The 18,156-nt window shown below is 43.5% G+C and overlaps 1 protein-coding gene across 1 annotated transcript in view; it reads left to right on the plus strand.

Moving 5' to 3' along the window:
* Nucleotides 1–18,156, plus strand: part of LOC127054156 (ubiquitin carboxyl-terminal hydrolase 4-like) — a 122,700-nt gene that overhangs the window by 72,377 nt on the left and 32,167 nt on the right. The window contains 2 exon segments of the mRNA XM_050960072.1: nt 6,443–6,526; nt 7,417–7,511. Coding sequence (XP_050816029.1) covers nt 6,443–6,526; nt 7,417–7,511 — 179 coding nt within the window.

The following is an 18,156-nucleotide window of genomic DNA, read 5'->3' on the forward strand; positions in this document are numbered from 1 at the left end:
GCCTTTTTGTTTTTGATTAATTCCATTATTTTATCTCCCTTTTGTACCTTTTCCCCATCAGTATTTGCTGATAAAGGTTATTGTAACATCTTATTGTACATACTTGTTACAATTGAGCTCACATTTGGATAAGTTTGTAGGTCCAATTGTCATGGCATAGTTCCTCTCTTTTCTGAACCCCACCTAGGAATGGACATTTGTTCATAAACCCCAATTACAAACAAAAACATCATTTTAGTTTAAGGATAAAAAAGAAGGGGGGAAGAATTACGTGGTTATATTTTAAGGTTTGAAAATTTTATCCCAAAATCAGGGTTTACAAATCTTAATTAAATATTACAAAAATTATAGTTAAAGCTTTCAGATGTTAACAGAGCTTGAGAACTTACAACTCTCTTAATTTGTAGCTAAAACAAAACTTAACTGCTTCTGTTTATATGTTTGTAAGATGTATTAAAACAAACAAGCTCTTACCACTTGTTTGGCTGTCTGCCCAGGATGTGTAAAAATGGAAAAAATTCCTGTCTTTTTTTGCCACTTACACAGTAGCTGTATATTTACCCAAACCATCTCAGTGAGTACTTATCCCTCCCTGTATTTTTCCACAGACCCTATGCGAGGAACCCAAGTTAAACAAAATCTTAAACTTAACTTTTATCAGAAGGTTGACTTCTACAGAAGAAGCCCAAATTAATTAGCATTTGGTGTATGCCTCAAGACAGAGGACTCAGAACTCCACCCATGTAGTAAACTAAATTCTGTTTTGGTTACCACCTATTAAAAGAAAGAAATCCGAATGAGACAGGTCATATTGCAACACACTCCAACTTTGTAGTTCATGTTAGAGCTTTTCTACGCAGTGTGGCAAAGGACATTACAGGCATGTGATTTGTAAAGTGCTCTAATTGCCCCATTCATAACCTTGCTGGTGCACTCTAAAAGATTCACATTAATCTAACTACTACTGCTTATGCCCTATGACTGTGGTGGAAGGACACGTGTTGGGCATGTGATATGGCCTTGTCTATAGCTCTGGTGAGATCTTCTGTGGTGTAAGGTTCCAGCAGGAATTGGCAAACCAACAGATGCGCCATGGTTTGTTTCACCGCAGTCACAAATATCTTGGTCATCTGGGTCACTTCTGAGTGTTGACTTTTGACCTGCCAACTCTTGTTCAGAGACGACTTAAACATCTTCAAGTCAACCTGTTCTCTGCACCTTTGGGATTCGGCAACCTGTGTGCGTTTTGATGTCCTTATTGAGTGTTTTGAGGTGTGTATACCATATTTTCAGTTGATTAACTGTTGGTGATTTTTCGAAGTAGTTCCATTGCAGCTAGGAAGCTTTTCTGTGATTCCAGGTGGGTGGCTGCCTCTGTGTGGCCATGTAGCAGATATCTGGCATCTTTGACGTGTCGTAATTGTTCCCTTTTGCTTGTAACCACTCTCCTGATATGTAGTGAAGTGGTTCTAGCAAGCACATAAATGTAGCTCTCATTTGTTGGTTTTAGACATTCTGTGATGTAGCAGCAGTTGTCATCCTGGACAGGGTTCAGCTTTGAATTAACCGATCTTTCCTATGCTGGCATTCATGTTTAACTGTCGAATAGCAAAGTGCAGGTGCGTGGCTTGTAGCAATGCTGGGTTGGTTCCCCATTTTAAATGTGCAAGCTTTCTGAGTTTGTTCTGGGTGCAAACTTTCCCTTTTGTCTTCTCCATGCATGCCTTGAAGGAAAGAGTGTGAGATAGTTAGTTAGTATCAGTCTAAGGCAGACAGGATTCCAGCAGCAAGTGATACCCCATTCCAGATTATGTTGATTTATCTACTGACCTCATGATTCTGAAGATGGAAGAGACTCACGTTTTGGCTGGGTTGGCATGCAGTTGGGTTGTTGGTGTAGTAAACAGAGAGCCCAGAGATCACCGATGTTAGCATAGCTTCATTCTGGGCAAAATCCTTGGCTTGTTGTTGGCATAGATAAAACTTCTTATGCTGAGATTGATCAGTTGATCATTCATGTAAATATTAGTGTATTGGTGAGAGAATGCTCCCTTATCGTAGGCCTTGTTCTCTTGCCGCCATCCATTCTGCTTCCCTCATGTTTTGATATATAAGCATTGACTCTCTAATAGGAATTGAATCAGTTGTTTGAGGTGGTGATCTTTTGTCGTATATTTTAGTGAGGTGCTTTTAGTAATTCACTACTGTATGCTGCTGATAAGCTGACAAACATGGCCCCTGTTACCACAAACTTTTCAAAGCCGTCTTCGATGTATTGAGTGATATTCAGTACTTGACTGGTGCATGACTTGCCTAGGTAGAATCCAGTTTGATCTGAGATTAGGTGCTTTTCAATGAGTGGTAATAGGTGTTTTAGGATGAGATGCTCCTACAGTTTCTTGAGGTGACATAGTAGTGATATAAGCCTAAAGTTGTTTGACTCTTGTTGCGTCCTTCCTCAGCTTCAGGAGTGCCACAACATGTGTTCTTTGTCAAATCTTGGGTACTTTGTATGTGGCTGAGCATGTGTTTAAACAACTTGAGTGACCAGTTCTTTATTAAAAAGAACAGGAGTATGTGTGGCACCTTAGAGACTAACAAATTTATTTCAGCATAAGCTTTTGTGAGCTACAGCTCACTTCATCAGATGCATGTAGTGGACAATACAGAAGGAAGATAGATATATATACACACAGGGAACATGAAACAATGGGTGTTACCATACACACTATAAGGAGAGTGACCAGTTAAGGTGAGCTGTTGCCAGCAGGAGAGAAAAAGAACTGTTTGTAGTAGTAATGAAAGTGGCCCATTTCTAGCACTTGAAAAGGAGCTATAAAGAACTGTACTGGGGCGGGAAATAAGCATGGGGAAATAGTTTTACTTTTTGTGTAATGGCCCATCCACTTCCAGTCTTTATTCAATACATTTAATAAATATTCTTTATTAAATAAATTCTATAGATGTGTTATTGATGACAAGATTGTTAGACAAAAATGATACTGCCGTATTTTTTATGTAGTCTTTCAGGGGTCAAGTTCATCCCAAATATCCAGGGCAGTGGCTGTTAATCCCTTTGTGTGTCTCCTGGAGGCATAATACCTGGCAGTGAGAGTAAGGGCACATTTTGGCTATAAGGTCTTGTTTGGCATGCAAGAGCCCTTTGACATTTGCTGATATTATCATCAGTGTCTGCCCTGATGAGGACCCTTTTGAATGATGATGATGACTGTGTCAACCTTTAGGTACAGTTGGTCATTATGCTGATGACTGTGTTGCTCTGTAGGCCTAGATATATTCTTTAGTTTTACTGTAATAGTAGGTGTTCAGGATTTGCAGATTCAGAGATGCTAACGGGGACCATTGTTGAACACTCCTGTAACTATCTTCAGTGTCACTCACTAGGTATGACAAAGCATCCTGTTTCAGTGCTCAGTTTGGGAAGGCGGTGCTACGGTCTCTAATTCATTAAAACTCCTCTCCCACCTTCCATATGGGCAATACCGCTCACTGCTTCCGAAGTTGGGAATGTTCAGAGACCCTCAGAGAAGAAGGGCAGCTTGTCAGTAATTGTTGTTCTTTGAGCATTGCCCCTGCTCATTCACAATACCTTCCTGTATTCCCTTTTACTTCAGAGTTCTCCATGTAAATGGGTCTCTGCAGTTCAGGAGAAGGAATGAAGGTGATGGGGCTGCTGTGCTCCCTTATGTAATCTCATGTGCTGAACATTTGGTACCAGAAGGGGGTGTGCATGCATTTCCTGATGACACTGCTTTTGAAGAGGGTCTGAAGGTTGATGCTGGATGGGAGGGGCCTCAGGTGTGTCTGCTTGCACAGAGGAGACTCTCTTGAATGATGGTTTCTGGTAAGTGATGTCTTTCCTCTGATGTATCACTGGCAGGGTGCATGTTGACTTGTCCCTTGGAGCAGGAATCAGGAAGTGGGCAATGTACTAGGAAGAGATCCTGAGACATAAGCCCTTGTATCAGAGGCCTGGTATGAGGCAGGACCTGCTCACAGAATCTGGCAAGAACAGGGCTGATATTGCAGAAATACACATTCCTAAGAAGTATTAAGCACAGAGTGCTCATGCAAACACATCCCGATATCAAATGGTACCAGAACATCCCAATATTAAGGATGGTACAAAAGCAATCCACAAGGATAACAGGAACACGCTGACCCCTACTAAAAGATAAGGTCAGAATGACAGTATGTAATAAAGATGTTTTGATTGAACCAACATGTACAAGGTGATAACTAGCCATGTTGGGGGCAGTAACTATGTCAGAGGTAGTACATAATTTGTTTGTTTCAGGGTATGAAGATATATCTCAGAGGGAGTATCTTTGTCCAGCCGAGAGGGGAATGGAAAGTCCTGCCATTCACTGAGCTGCATCCTTGTCATGGGCATACATGTCTTACTATCCTCGTAGAGTCTACCAGGTTCTATTACCATGCTTTGTCGACAGTAAACCTGGCCTGGTGCCTTTGTGCCTTAAGGATCTTGTGGTCATTGGGCAGTTCGCTTGAGGTCTGCTGTCATGGCTGTCTGCACAAAGCTGGGGTAGCACACAGGGAGAACACACACACACACAGCCGAACATCTAATCACAGGCAGGAGACGGCTATTGCATGAGCTGAATAAAAAAATTTTTGTATAGAAAAGCTCACTTCGTGTGGTGGTATGGGAGTGGGGCATTCAGTGCTGGAAGGCCATAGTGGGCTGCAGGTGCCTGATGCCGGTAGGCTCTGGTAGTGTTGATTGGCTCCCGAGGGGTTAGTGCAAGCTTGGAGAGCCTACCATTCGTGGGATGAGGAGGATGGAGACTGGTGCAAGGCTTTAAGCAGAAGTGAGGGGAGAGCTTGACTCCTGGCGTTAGTCTCAACTTGTCTCCTCTTCTCGTGTCTGGAAAATATTTATTCCTCTCTGCAAAGTATTCCCAGTGGCCATAGGAAATCTCTGATTTTAGCCAATGCCTATGTGATATCCTTATAGGAGTTAGATAGTTCTGGAGCAGTGATTTGTAGGAAGACACATTGGTTATCTCCAATTTACATGAGGTATAGTAGAAATCCAGCCAACTTGACAGTGGCTTGCTTCTTTCCTGGTGCTTGCTTTAGATCAGGGTGGGCAAACTGTGGGCTGCATCCAGCCCACCAGCCATTTTAAGCCGGCCCTCGAGTTCCCACTGTGGAGCGGGGCTTGGCCTGCTTCTTAGCTCCAGCCGGGGAGCAGGGTTGGGTGCAGCTCTCCGAAGCCGTGGCATAGCCCCCCTCTGGTGCTCTTGCCGGGGAGCAGGGTTGGGGGCTGCTCCATGTGGCTCCCGGAAGCAATGGCATGGCCCCCTCCGGCTCCTATGCTCTCCAAATGTCCCGCTCTAATGGCATCCTCCGGTGCTCCAATGGGCTCTGCGTGGGCAATACCTGTGGATGGGGCAGCGTGCAGAGCTGCCTGGCTGCACCTCCACATAGGAGCTGGAGAAGGAACATGCAGCTGCTTCCGGGAGCTGCTTGAGGTAAGCACCTCTTGGAGCCTGCACCTCTGAGCTTTCCCCCACACCCCAGCCCTCTGCTCCAACCCCCTGCCCTAGCCCTGATGCCCCTCCCACCCTCCGAACCCCTCGATCCTAATCTGGAGCACTGTCCTGCACCCCAAACACCTCATCCCCAGCCCGGAGCCTGCACCCCCAGCTGGAGCCTGCACCCTTTCCCACACCCCAACCCTCTGCCCCAGCCTAGAGCACCCTGCTGTTACCCAAAACTCCTCATCCCCAGCCCCACCCTAGAGCCCGCATTCCCAGCCTGTGCCCTCACACACACCCCCATCCCCCCAGCCCAGAGCCCCCTCCCGCACTTGAACTTCTCATTTCTGGCCTCACCCCAAACCAGCGCCCTCACGCCTTCCACACCTCAACCCCAATTCTGTGAGAATTCATGGACTGCTATACAATTTCTATTTCCAGATATGGCCCTCGGGCCAAAAAATTTGCCCACCCCTGCTTTAGATACATAAAGTCAAAACATTCTGGGAGAGTTTTTCTAGGACGGTACCTTTTTGTAATGAGATTTTTCAGCAGTAAGGGTATTTAACCATTGGAACAGCTTTTCGGGGCAGTGTGGTGCATTGTTCCATCCCTTGAAGTCAAGATGGGATGTTTTTCTAAAAGATCTAGTTCTACCCCAGGTTATTGGACTAGACAGAGGAATTGCTGGGTGAAATTCTGTGATCTGTGCTATGGCTGTCTGGGCTTCAAATCTTTAAATCTGAGCCTGAGACACTGAAGACAGCCAAGTGTGACTAGAAACCCGATTTGCCATAGAATTATCTGCTTTTAAGATGTCAGGACTAACAAATGGCTCAACTCCCATTTGCTAACATTCTGCTTGATGCTTGGATTTATTTTGCCTTGTGTAAGTTTAACGTTCTCTCTGTTTCCAGTACCGGGTAGTTGTGCCAATGATGGGGACTATATCAGACCTGTGTGAAGCTCTTTCCAAACTCTCCAAGATCCCTCGAGAAAATGTAAGACCAAGCACACACAATAATTTTTCTAATAAATGTGTTTTCTTTTTAAAGCATTTTATTATAGGAAAAACTTTGAAATGGACAATGAGCAAAGAGGAGCAAAATAGTAACTAAGCATTAACTGATTGGACTGATACATAACTCCTTGCTTGCCTGAATTCTAAAAAGAAAGCCATGACACAGGCAAACCCTGTTCACTTTGATACCTCCATTATAGTAATGATAGTAATAATGGTTTTAAAAGGCTGGGAGGGGGGGGAGGATGAGGGAAGAGACAGAAAAATGACTGCCACTACCATTGCAACTCCTCTTAGTTTATCCTTTTTGTCCCTCATATTACTACTTTGGGGGTATCTATTCCTTAGAAACCTCCTTAGTAGCAACAGGAAATGGGATGTACTTTATCTTTCTTAAAAAGTGAATAATTTTATTGCCCATTAAAATGTCAGGCTTGAAACCTGTGGTTCGTGGGAAGCTGTCTGGATTCCTATGTATATAATTTGTTACCTCATGCCAGTTCAGAGGATTAGTTCAGTTCCTTTGTAGTTATTAAGTGTTCGGTTATCTCTGTGTTACATGCCAGCCTGCTGGGGTGTATGATGATATCTTCACGCACGATGGCCACTGTGCTTAACGTGAAGCCACTGGGAGCTGCAGGTACTCAATGCCTTTGAAAAATCAGGCCCAATTGTTGTTCTCTGCCTCGTTGGTCTGATTAGGTTCAGTTAATAGTATGTTGGATCAACCACAAGGTGTCACTATAGAGCCTCCATCAACACTTTGGTGACGTGTACATTAAAAGTGTCTGAGAGGAAAAAATGAGGAACTGTTTCTAGAATTGTGAATTGTTTTAGTTTGTCTAACCATCTCTGACTTCACTCTTTTAGATGGTGGTGACAGATGTTTATAATCACCGATTCCACAAAATTTTCCAAATGGATGAAGGGTTAAGTCACATCATGCCAAAAGACAACATCTTTGTGTGAGTAACCATCTCTTTGGAAAGTGCAGTGTTGAGAAGAATGTGCTAAGAGATGAGATTTTGGGCTTCTGTATATAAAAGCTGAAATGTTTTTTCCAACCCTCAGCCTGCCTGTTGGTTGTCCTTCATGTCGTGCCTGCTCTTTGGCCCTGTGCCTTTAGCCAGGAGTTAGCTTGTCAGTCTGGGGGCACCGTTCTCATGCATGTCCCCTCAGTGTATATGCTTTATTTCCAGTAGTAATCATAGTATGCTAAGTGCTTTCCTAACATAAGTCAAGGTCAAGGTCTCTGTTCTGAGGAGCTCTTAAGTCTGAGTGATTATTTTCTAGTCACTTCGCGCTTATGTTCTATAATTTATAGGGATGCTGCCAGCTTATTTTGATCTCCTGTTACTTTTGTCTTGCTGTAGTGCCTTTGAGGTTTCAACAGAATTTGTGGCTCCCTTGTGCTGGGTGCTGTACATATACGAAATAAAAGACAGTGTCTGCCCCAAGGAGATTACAGTCTAAATAGACAAAAGGTGGTGGAAAGGAAGTAGCATTACCCCCATTTTGTAGATGAAGAATTGAGGCAGAGAGAGAAAGCGACTTACCCAAGGTCACATAGGAAGTGAGAGAGACACTAGGGATTTGAACCTAGAGTCCTTAAGGCAGTTCCTTAACCACAAGACTATTCTTCTTCTTTGTCTGAAAAAACAAGTTTTAGTCTGAGGCTTGGTTTTAGAAAGCTGTTTTGTTGCCTTTGCTGGTGTAAAGTCAGGTGTTTGTTTCCTGTGAAGCAGCTGATATGTCATTCAAAGATGATCACTGCATCACGTTGCAGTCTTGTGCTGTAGTGTCACTCTAGTTGTTGTGGCATTGCCATTGAGTAATAGTAGCAGAGTTTCCAAAAAACTCTCAATGTTATTTCCTGCAGCTGTAATTGTGAACTTGGTCATCGTGGGACAAGTTACAATAATTTGGAAGAACATATGGATTCTGTGTAGTCTGTTACCTGTGATTGACATATTGTCGGGTAGAAAGCAGTGTCTTCAGTTATTGAGTGCCAAGTTATATAATCCCCCAAATTACTAAAATGTATAGTCTAGAAAAACAAGAAATAGTAGACCAAGTCTTAAGAATTATGTCTCTTAATAACAACTCAGGGATATCACTCCCAGTATTTTAGTCACACACTTTTTATGCCTCTGGACAGTGGTTCTCAACCCAGGGGTCCAGGGACTAAGTTTGAGGTCCGCGAAAGACTTAGACTGAAAACTGAGTGAACAGAATTCAACTCTGTATATACAGACAATAGATTTCCAAAGGGGTCTGCACCTCCATTTGAAATTTCCAAAGGGGGCTGTAAATGAAAAAAGGTTGAAAACCACTATCGTAGGGGACACCAGGATTGAAGACAAGCAAAACAATTGCAGTTTTTAACTATGACTATTTCCTTATTAAAGAAAGGAAAATATAAACAAAACACAAACAACATGCAATGGTTACTTCAGTTACAGTTGCTTCTCTATGACTCTCTGGACAGCTGTTAATAGAGATTTCACTTTAGAGAATGGATCTGCACTTGGATGGGACACTTTTATGTAGGTAAATTACAGCCAAGGTTCATTAGTCCCAAAATCAAGACTCAGTCCTCTCTGTGTATCATAAATAACTGAAAAAGTTAATACATGGCAAAGGGTAGGTAAGTCCTGCCTGGTTTAATATGGATAAGCTAAATAGTTCATAAATGGAATTAATTGTTATATGCAGTGCTACTGTTGCTGTGTTAGTCCCAGGATATTAGACAGACAGTGTGGGTGAGGTAATAGCTTTTATTGAACCAACTTCAATAACTAGTGCTAACTACTTATGCTAACCTATCTGTTCGACCTTGTATTTAACTGGAACATCTGAGTACCTTTCCTAGACATGAGGAAGAGCTTTGTGTATCTCGAAAGTTTGTGTCTCTCGACAACTGAAGTTGGTTTAATAAAAGATATTACCTCACTCACCTTGTCTCTCTATTCTTAACTAAGTCCTGTGGGTGGGTAGATGGGTGGAGAGTATTTAAATCAGTTACCTAAAAGAAGCCATTCTAAGAGTGGTCTTGTAACAAGTTGTAATGAATATTAGGAATCTTAAAAGCTATCCAAATCCCACAATTTCTGTTTATCAACTTTAGCTGTTGCTTTGAGTAGTGTCCCTTTGAGTGCTTCTCTGCAGGTGTACATGTGCCTCTTGAGACCTTGACTGGAGATTTTTCTGTTAGCAGTGTTTGTTTGGACTGGACATGCATCCTCTGTATCCTGGTACCGTGCACCAAGACTATATAAGGATGCGTGGGTGAACTGCCTTCAGTTACTTTTCAACTGCTTTGGCCTGAGATGGAGCCTTAGTATGTCTGCCTTGAGTGGGCCTCAAGTATTCCCCTGTGCAGTTTATCTATAGTTTTTGGTTTAGGATTAGGTGGTATATTTAGTTGTTAGTAGATAGTTTATAGTTAATTAGCTATAAGTAATGAGAGGATTTACTTGTTTTGTTTCCCTCCTGTTCTTCCGGGAGCCTTATTCTCCTGGCAGGGCATGCCTGGCTTCCAAGGTTTCAAATGTTGCCTTTCTTGTCGAGAGGTTATGTCAGTATGTGGTGGCCACTCCAAGTTTGTTGTTGCTTGGGGGAGTCCCATGTCTCCCAGAAGTGCAACTTCTGCCAGGCCTTCAAATCTGGGGCAAGGAAGAACAGGGAAATTAAACTGAGGCTGCTGCTGAAGGCACTTTAACCCTCTTCTAAGTCAGGTCAGGAGACCGCCACTGTACACCTGTCTCTGTCAGGGCCGCCCAGAGGTAGAGGGACGCAAGAGGGGAAATTTGCCTCAGGCCCTGGGCCCCGCAGAGGCCCCCATGAGAATTTTTGGGGCCGCTGGAGCAGGGTCCTTCACTTGCTCCAGGGGTCCCGGAAAACTCTCACGGGGCCAATGCCCCTGGAGCTTCTTCCGCTCTGGGTCTTCAGAGGAAGGACCCTCCACCGAAGTGCTGGGTCTTCGGTGGTAATTAGGCAGCGAGGGGCCCCCACTGTGGGTATTCGAGGCACTTCGGTGGCGGTTCCCAGAGCGGAAGGACCCCCCACTGCTGAATTACCGCCGAAGCGGGGGCCCCCCCGCGCCCAAGATGCCAGGTCCCCTGAATCCTCTGGGTGGCCCTGGTCTCTGGACAAATCCAGCACCCCTTCTACAGTGGTTGCAGGTTTCCCCTAAAAAGGGGAAGGCTATGGAAGCCTCAGGGAAAGCATCGAAGAAGAGGCACTTGGCTTGTCATCATACAAAACTGATCTTGTCCTTTGTTAGATCTATGGTCTTGGAAGCCTCGACCTCTTGGCTTGGTACCATAGAGATGAAAGACTCCTCCTCTGGTACCAGTGGGGCCAGCAAGTCCCAGACTCTAAAGAGAAACGCAGCTCAGAGATGGTACCATCTGTGAGAGATAAGGAGGACAAGGATAAGCACTCTAGAGTGGACTCATTGGTTACAGCCCGCCACTGGTACCTACCTACAAGGCACCCGGCAAACCACAGCTCCAGATACCAACAGCCCCTGGGATGGTACACTCGCAATCAGCGGTACCGTCTACTTCAGGCCACGCTGGTACGGATCCGCCACTTGGTACCACAAGAATCATAGAATATCAGGGTTGGAAGGGACCTCAGGAGGTCATCTTTTCCAGTCCTCTGCTCAAAGCAGGACCAATCCCCAACTAAATTATCCCAGCCAAGGCTTTGTCAAGGCAGGCATTAAAAACCTCTAAGGAGAGAGATTCCACCACCTTCCTAGGTAACCCATTCCAGTGTACTCTAAGGACTTGTCTGAGATAGATGAACCAGAGCCCCCACTGCTCATGCGTACCAATTGTCTCTTGGTACTAAGACCTCAATCCCCAGATTACCATCTTCCTCTGGTACCATAGGACTCTCCACCCTTTTCTGCTGGTGCCTCTCCCCCGTCACTGGGAGGGTATTGAGGAGAATAAGGGAGACTTCCATTCAGTCTATCTCTGTACGGGGTTCTCCTATGTATTTGTGTAGGAACCTGTTTTTTGACATTCACAGAGAAGATCCTTGTGCATGACGACAAGAGTGGTGGGATCCCTGGACTGCACATTGCCAGCAATTTGCCAGACCACAAACAGCTAGACATTGTAAAGTCATCAACTCCGACCATTAACGAGGTGCTCCTGGACTCGGTTAAGATTGTGTGGCAAACACCCGCTACTATTGTAAAGGGACAGATAAGAAATATTATATTATGTTCCTCCTCAGAATTTTTCTTCTCCAGCCCTCCATCTCACTCCCTGGTGGTGCGTGCAGTAAAAGAGCGGCGTAAACAACACTACTCCAGATCTATCCTGTAAGGACCAAAAGAGGCTAGACCTTTTTGGATGGAAATCTTATTCATCCATGACCCTGCAATTTCAGATCACAAACTATCAGGCGATCATTACTATTACTAAATATAATTTTACGAGCTATAATAAATTTACTGAAATTTCTTCCACAGGGAAACATAGGGAACAATTTCAGTCCATCTTCTTACTTTTCAAGTGTCCTTGGAGGCCACAGACACCACTACCAGGTCCATATTCACAGCAGTTGTTATACACAGGATGGTGACTCTGGCAGCTATAGTCCCTTCAGTAGAGGCAGGTGATTGTTTTTCAACCTTTGACCTACAAGACAACTATTTCCATATAGCAAGACACCCATCACACAGGAAAAAACGTACATTTTACTATAGGCCAGGTTCATTTTCAGTACTGAGTACTTCCTTTCGGTCTCTCTGTGGCTCCACAGATGTACTCAAAGTTCCTGGTGGTAGTGGCTGCTTACCTCTGATGACAGGAGATTCTAGTCTTTCTGTACCCTGACAAATCACTGCCCAAAGGCTGATCGTCTGCTTTTTCTTCTTCAGGAATTGAGTTTACATCTAAATGCAAGAAAATCCACGATTAGCCCCTGTACAGAAAAATACAGTTGATAGGAGCATACTTGGATTCATTGGGTAGCCCGATCCTACCTTTCCCACAAACAGGTTCATAACTTTGTCAAGTCTGGTCAGGACATTTCAAGGAAATCCTTGAACTACAATAAGGAACTGTCTACAGCTCCTGGGACACATGGCAATTTTTCACCTTCATGACCGACCAGGCAAAGTTATCCCTCTGCTGCTTTCATGTCTGGCTCAGAATGACTTATTCACAGGCCAGAGACACTTTGGGCAGACAGGTTACCGTTCCCCTATAGATGAGGAATTCCCTAGACTTCTGGAAAAGAATCAACCCAGCATTTGTGGTGGCATCCCTTTCATTCACTTTGCTCCAGCAACAACCATGACAACAGATGCATCACTGTTGGGATAGGGTCACCTCAGTGCCCTCACCACTCAGGGCAGATGGCCACCTCAGGAACCAGTCTCCACGTCCGCCTGCTAGAACTCAGGGCAGTCAGGAACACTTGCTTTCATTTCTTACCCCTCATTGGGGCAAATCAATCAGGATCATGACAGACAATGTGTCATGCACGTTCTATATCAACAAACAGGGAGGAGCAAGTTTCCTCTCCCTGTGTGCCAAAACTGTGAAACTGGAACTGGTGTATAATCCATCAGATCCAATCTTTCAGCTGTCTGTCTCCCAGGCATTCAGAATGCCACAGTGGACATTCTCAGTAGGCGCATCTCCTAGGACTACAAATGGGAGTTGGTCTTTCAGAGATTCCAGTGTGTTTCAAAGGTGGGGATTTGTACAGGTGGATCTCTTTTTTCCGTGTCCAAGAACAATAAGTGTCCTCTGTTCTGGTCAAGAGAACACTAGCCACCACCCTTGGATGAAGGGTCTGCTCTAAGAATTTCCTCCAACACAACTAATACTAAGGGTGTTGAACAAGATCAGAAAAGACAAAGCTATGGTTATCCTTACAATACCAGTCTGGCTGATATATGCTTGGCACTCTTACCTACTCCATCTGTGCGTCCATTTGTCATTCAAATTTCTGACCTTTTCCCATCTCCTCTCCCAGGGTGCAGATCATGTGTTTCACCCCATCATAGGGTTCTCCACCTCAGAGCATGTTTCCTCACTGGTTCACAGGGTTAGAATCTTCCTGCTCTGCAGAAGTGCAGCAGATGTTACTGAACAATAAAAAGGAGTCAACCCAAATTACTTACCTGCAGAAATCTGAGATGCTACCATTGGTGCCATTGTCACTGACTTGTGCTTGAATCTGAATTGCTATGTCATCCTGGATTAGCTGTTGGATCTAAAGAAATCAGCATTGTCAGCGTGACTAAGTTTCAGTTGGCTGCAAAATCAGCGTTTTAATCTTCCAGTAGAAAAGGTATACATATTTACTCATCCTATGGCATTAAGGTTTATTAAGGGTTTTGGGACGCTCTACTCCCCAGATTAGGACCCCACTCCAACTTGGGACTCAGCGTGGTACTTAAATATCTCACAAGACCTCTATTTGAACCAGTGGCAATGTGCATAACTCATCTATGAAGATGGCGTTTTTAGTAGCTATCACATTGGCCTACAGGGTTGGAGAAATTGGGGCCTTGATGGCAGGTCCCCCTTTATAGTGTTCTTCAAGGACAAGGTCTCTTTATGCCCATGCCCTAAATTCTTACCTAGGGTACTGTTGGAATTTCATCTTAACCAGTCCATTCGTCTACCCATGTTTTTGTCCAAAACTGCATAAGTCTCAACAGGAGACCTGTTTTCATATCTTAGAAGGGTGTTGGCCTTCTACCTAGATGGAATCAAATAATTCTGGAAGGCATTGAGACTGTTTGTTTCCATCACAGCCAGATCCAAGGGATCCACAATATCTCCCCAGAGAGTGTTGAGATGTATCTCTGGGTGTATTATTGCTTGTTACAATATAGTCTCCCACCAATAATAAATATATAACTATATAGAATACTAAAACAAAATTGTGCTCCAGACTGAAAGTATACAGGGCAGTCTGGACTGACAGGTCTCCAGTTCCTTCTGACCACCACATGGTCTCAGTCGGAATCCTCTGTCTGCTTTGCTCTTCCTTTGCTGTGAATGTATGAATAAATTTAAATACTTTGTAATAGTTTAGTGTTTTTATAGTTTTCAGAGTAAATTTAGTTCTCCCCACCTTGCAGCACTTCTCCCTGCAAAGGGGGACTATAGCAAAAGTTCTGGGTTTCACGAACTGTATCTCCCACCCCCCTTCCTTCTCCATTAGCGACAACCACTAGGCCTGCCTTTATTGTTTTGGGGAGGCTCATATTGCCACCAAGTGCAGCATCTGCCACTCATTTCCTCTCTGAATTCATGAGCTCCATCTGGAGAAGCACCTCATGGAGCAGGCCATGAGACCTCATTCAGATTCAAACTCTGGAGACTACTCTGTAAAAGGGGTTCAGAAGGTGAGCAGCACCCCTCCGAGCATGAGCTCCAGAGTTGACGCAAAATCTCTTTAAGTCTAAGAAACCCTCTTACTAGAGTAGGGAACAAGAATATAGGCATAAGGACAGATCTGTCCAGATCTGTCTCTGTGAGAAAAGATCCCTCCTCATCTCAGTCAAAATCAGGTGAGTCCTTGTGTGTGGGTCCTAAAGAATTAGGTCTACACAAACCTTCTGTCCAAGAAGGATTGGCCAAAGGAAGAAGGATGTGACAGTACTGGCTCCAGCTCCATTCCACAAATCTAATGAGCAGTACCTAGCGGTTCCATCTGGGAGATCAATGCTGGGACACCATCAGGGGATCCCACAATGGAGCTGTCTGAACACTAGACCCAGGATCTGCCAGTACCCTCCTCAGGGGCTCCCCAAACCAAAAGGAAGACTGAAGCCTTTACTTCACTGGAGGATATATTTACTCTGTCATACCCACAGTCTCTCCTGCTATCAGGCTGAACTCTTAAAGACATCTCTACAACTAGGCAAACCACCTTGAGGGGAAGAATATCTTCAACAACTACATCCGCAACCATCCTCCCATCAGTACTGTCAGCACCACCGGCATAAGAGGAGCCTATCATTTCATCAAGTGAATCTGACAATCCAGAGGAGGCTTCCCACCCGCAGGGGAAACAAACCTGGTTGGAGACCAAAGAAGGTATTGGAACTGTCCATGTCCTTCTGAATATGGCTACCCAGGGAACTGCTGGTACCCGATGCCTTGGCCCACTGCTTCTCTGGTCAATCCTTACTGGTTGCCCTGGGGCCTTTGGGATCCTTACAGTAGGCGCCCTGGATCTGTGCAGGAATCGCACTGATCCTCCTCTCCCAGCCAGTACCAACTGGCTCTGTCAGAATGCTTGGTGGATGAAGTCGAGCCAATTGCACCTGTTCCAACAGGTATGTCATCCTTCTCGTCAGATGAGGCAGTTGCTTCATCATCTCCTTTTCTACTTGATGACCACAAGCAGTATCGGGAGTTGTGGCACTGAGCTGCAGATACCTCTTAGAGAGGTCCAGAATATGCAATAGGACTTATTGGATATCCTCTGACCCTTTGAGAGTGGCCCTTCCAGTTAGCCAAACCATTTTGGGCCCCAATAGATCAGTGTGGCATACCCCTGCTTCTTGTGCCCCTACCCCAGGGAGAGCTGAGAAATGATATTTCATGCCAGCTAAAGGGCGGAGTTTTTATTCACACATCTGGTGCCACACTCCTTAGTAGTGCAAGTGGCTAGAGAAAGGTCTAGGGTGTAGTACTCCAAGACTCCTCCAACTGACAGGGGTGCTAAACACCTTGACCTTTTGGGTAGAAAAATATTCTTGATGACTAATCTCCAGTTCAGAGTTAAGTACCAGGAGTTGTTAGCAAAATATGATTTCCTGAATTATGTCAAATTTGAAGACAGGGTGGATTTGATTTAAATCAGTTCGATTTAAATCACTAGTCTGGAAGACTCAATTTAATCATGGATTTTTACATAAAAGTGCATTTTTGTTGTTTGTTAAAACCTTAATGCATATTCTTCACAACTCAGAGATAGATGTAGGTTTCATTTTTAGAAAGTACACACTATACATTTTTAAAGTGATTTATTTTGAAAACTTTTTTTTCAGATTAGTTTTACATCTATATCAGAAAATGAATGAGTGGTTATTTCATTTATCAAAGATAATTAAAGCAGATATTTATGAAGTCATTGGGAGTGAACTATATCTCCAGTTCAACAGGTTAATCATTAAATTTGGAGGATTTTCTTGCTATGCTGTATTAGGGGGAGAACATCACCAGATAGACATTTAAATTGTTTTATTTAACTAAAACAACGTTATGTATTCTGGATTTTTTCTTCAACAGCAAACATACAGTATAATATTTTAACAAAACAAGCATATGAATTTTTGAACTTAGTTAAATGGTCATGTGTTTTACAAAAATTGTTTTTGTTAAAATTGTTTAACTATAATAGTTTCAAAAAAAATTAAATCGACTGTCACCAGGTCAACATGAGAAATTTAAAATATTGGCTTCTTCAGCTAACTCAGTCATCTTCTCCTTCATTTTCCTGTTTATTCATAATCTGATTTCTCAATTTGGAATGAATTAGTCCAAAGAAGGAAAATATTCTCTCTACACCAGCAGAAGAAGCTACTGCTGTTAAAAGTGAGATTATCACTTCAACAGTCTCTGAATCAAGGTGCTTAAGTGACTTCCTCCAGTTCACTGCTGTGACTTTCTTTAAAACATCATCAAACATATATTTCTTGAATGGTTCACCCTTAACTTTGAAGTTTATTATAGTTGGTTTTATGGAGAGACCACTGCTGGATGTCCATGTCATAGCCAATTCCTGTTCTTCAGCAGTTAAAGTTTGACCCTGGTACCAAGTATTGAGAATATTTGCAAGAAAAGGAGCTGGAGATAGTGCTTATCCCATTTGTTTTTTTAATGCTTGTAATTTAACTCTATCATTGCATATTTCTCTTTTTAAGATCTCACTCAGTTCCTTCCAAATTTCAACAGCGTCAGCAATAAAACAGCTATTTCCCTGCATTTTGTTCAAGGCTACAGAAATAGGCTTCAGGGTACTTTAGCATGTGTCCAACGTTTCTCTTAAGCCCAATTATGAGAACTTTGGCTGTGACAGTGCCATCTATTTTTTCATGGTTTTGTTCACAAACTGTCATAAGACTAGGCGAGTTCTTGATATAGTGCTCAAAACACTCCACTATTGAGTTTCATTGCATGTTTTGTGGGAGAGTTAGCTTGGTTCATCCCACTTTTTTTTAGAGCAGCTGCTGTAAAGTGGTTGTTATGAAGTATTTTGCAGTTTCAACATTAGCCTTTATTTCAGGAACACTGAAGTCTTTGGCTAGGAGGTGCATCTAATGAGCACTGCAACTGTATGTTGTTATCTTGGGACTCTCTTTACTCTCTCCTAAATTTCTTCCCAGCTTGGATACATCTGCAGCATTGTCTGTGACCAACCTGCATACTAGACATTTGAATTTTTTTTTCTGTTTGTTATTGCTTTTACTGCTACTTCTGGTAAGTATTCTGCTGTGTGTGCATTTCTTGATGTAGCAGTTGTTTCTGTATTATCACACAAGCGCATACAACAGTGTCATTGTGGACATTGCTCCACCCATCAAGACTAAGGTTAACAATTTTACACTCTAGA

The sequence above is a fragment of the Gopherus flavomarginatus genome, chromosome 6 (assembly GCF_025201925.1).
Source record: "Gopherus flavomarginatus isolate rGopFla2 chromosome 6, rGopFla2.mat.asm, whole genome shotgun sequence".
Lineage (NCBI taxonomy): Eukaryota > Metazoa > Chordata > Testudines > Testudinidae > Gopherus > Gopherus flavomarginatus.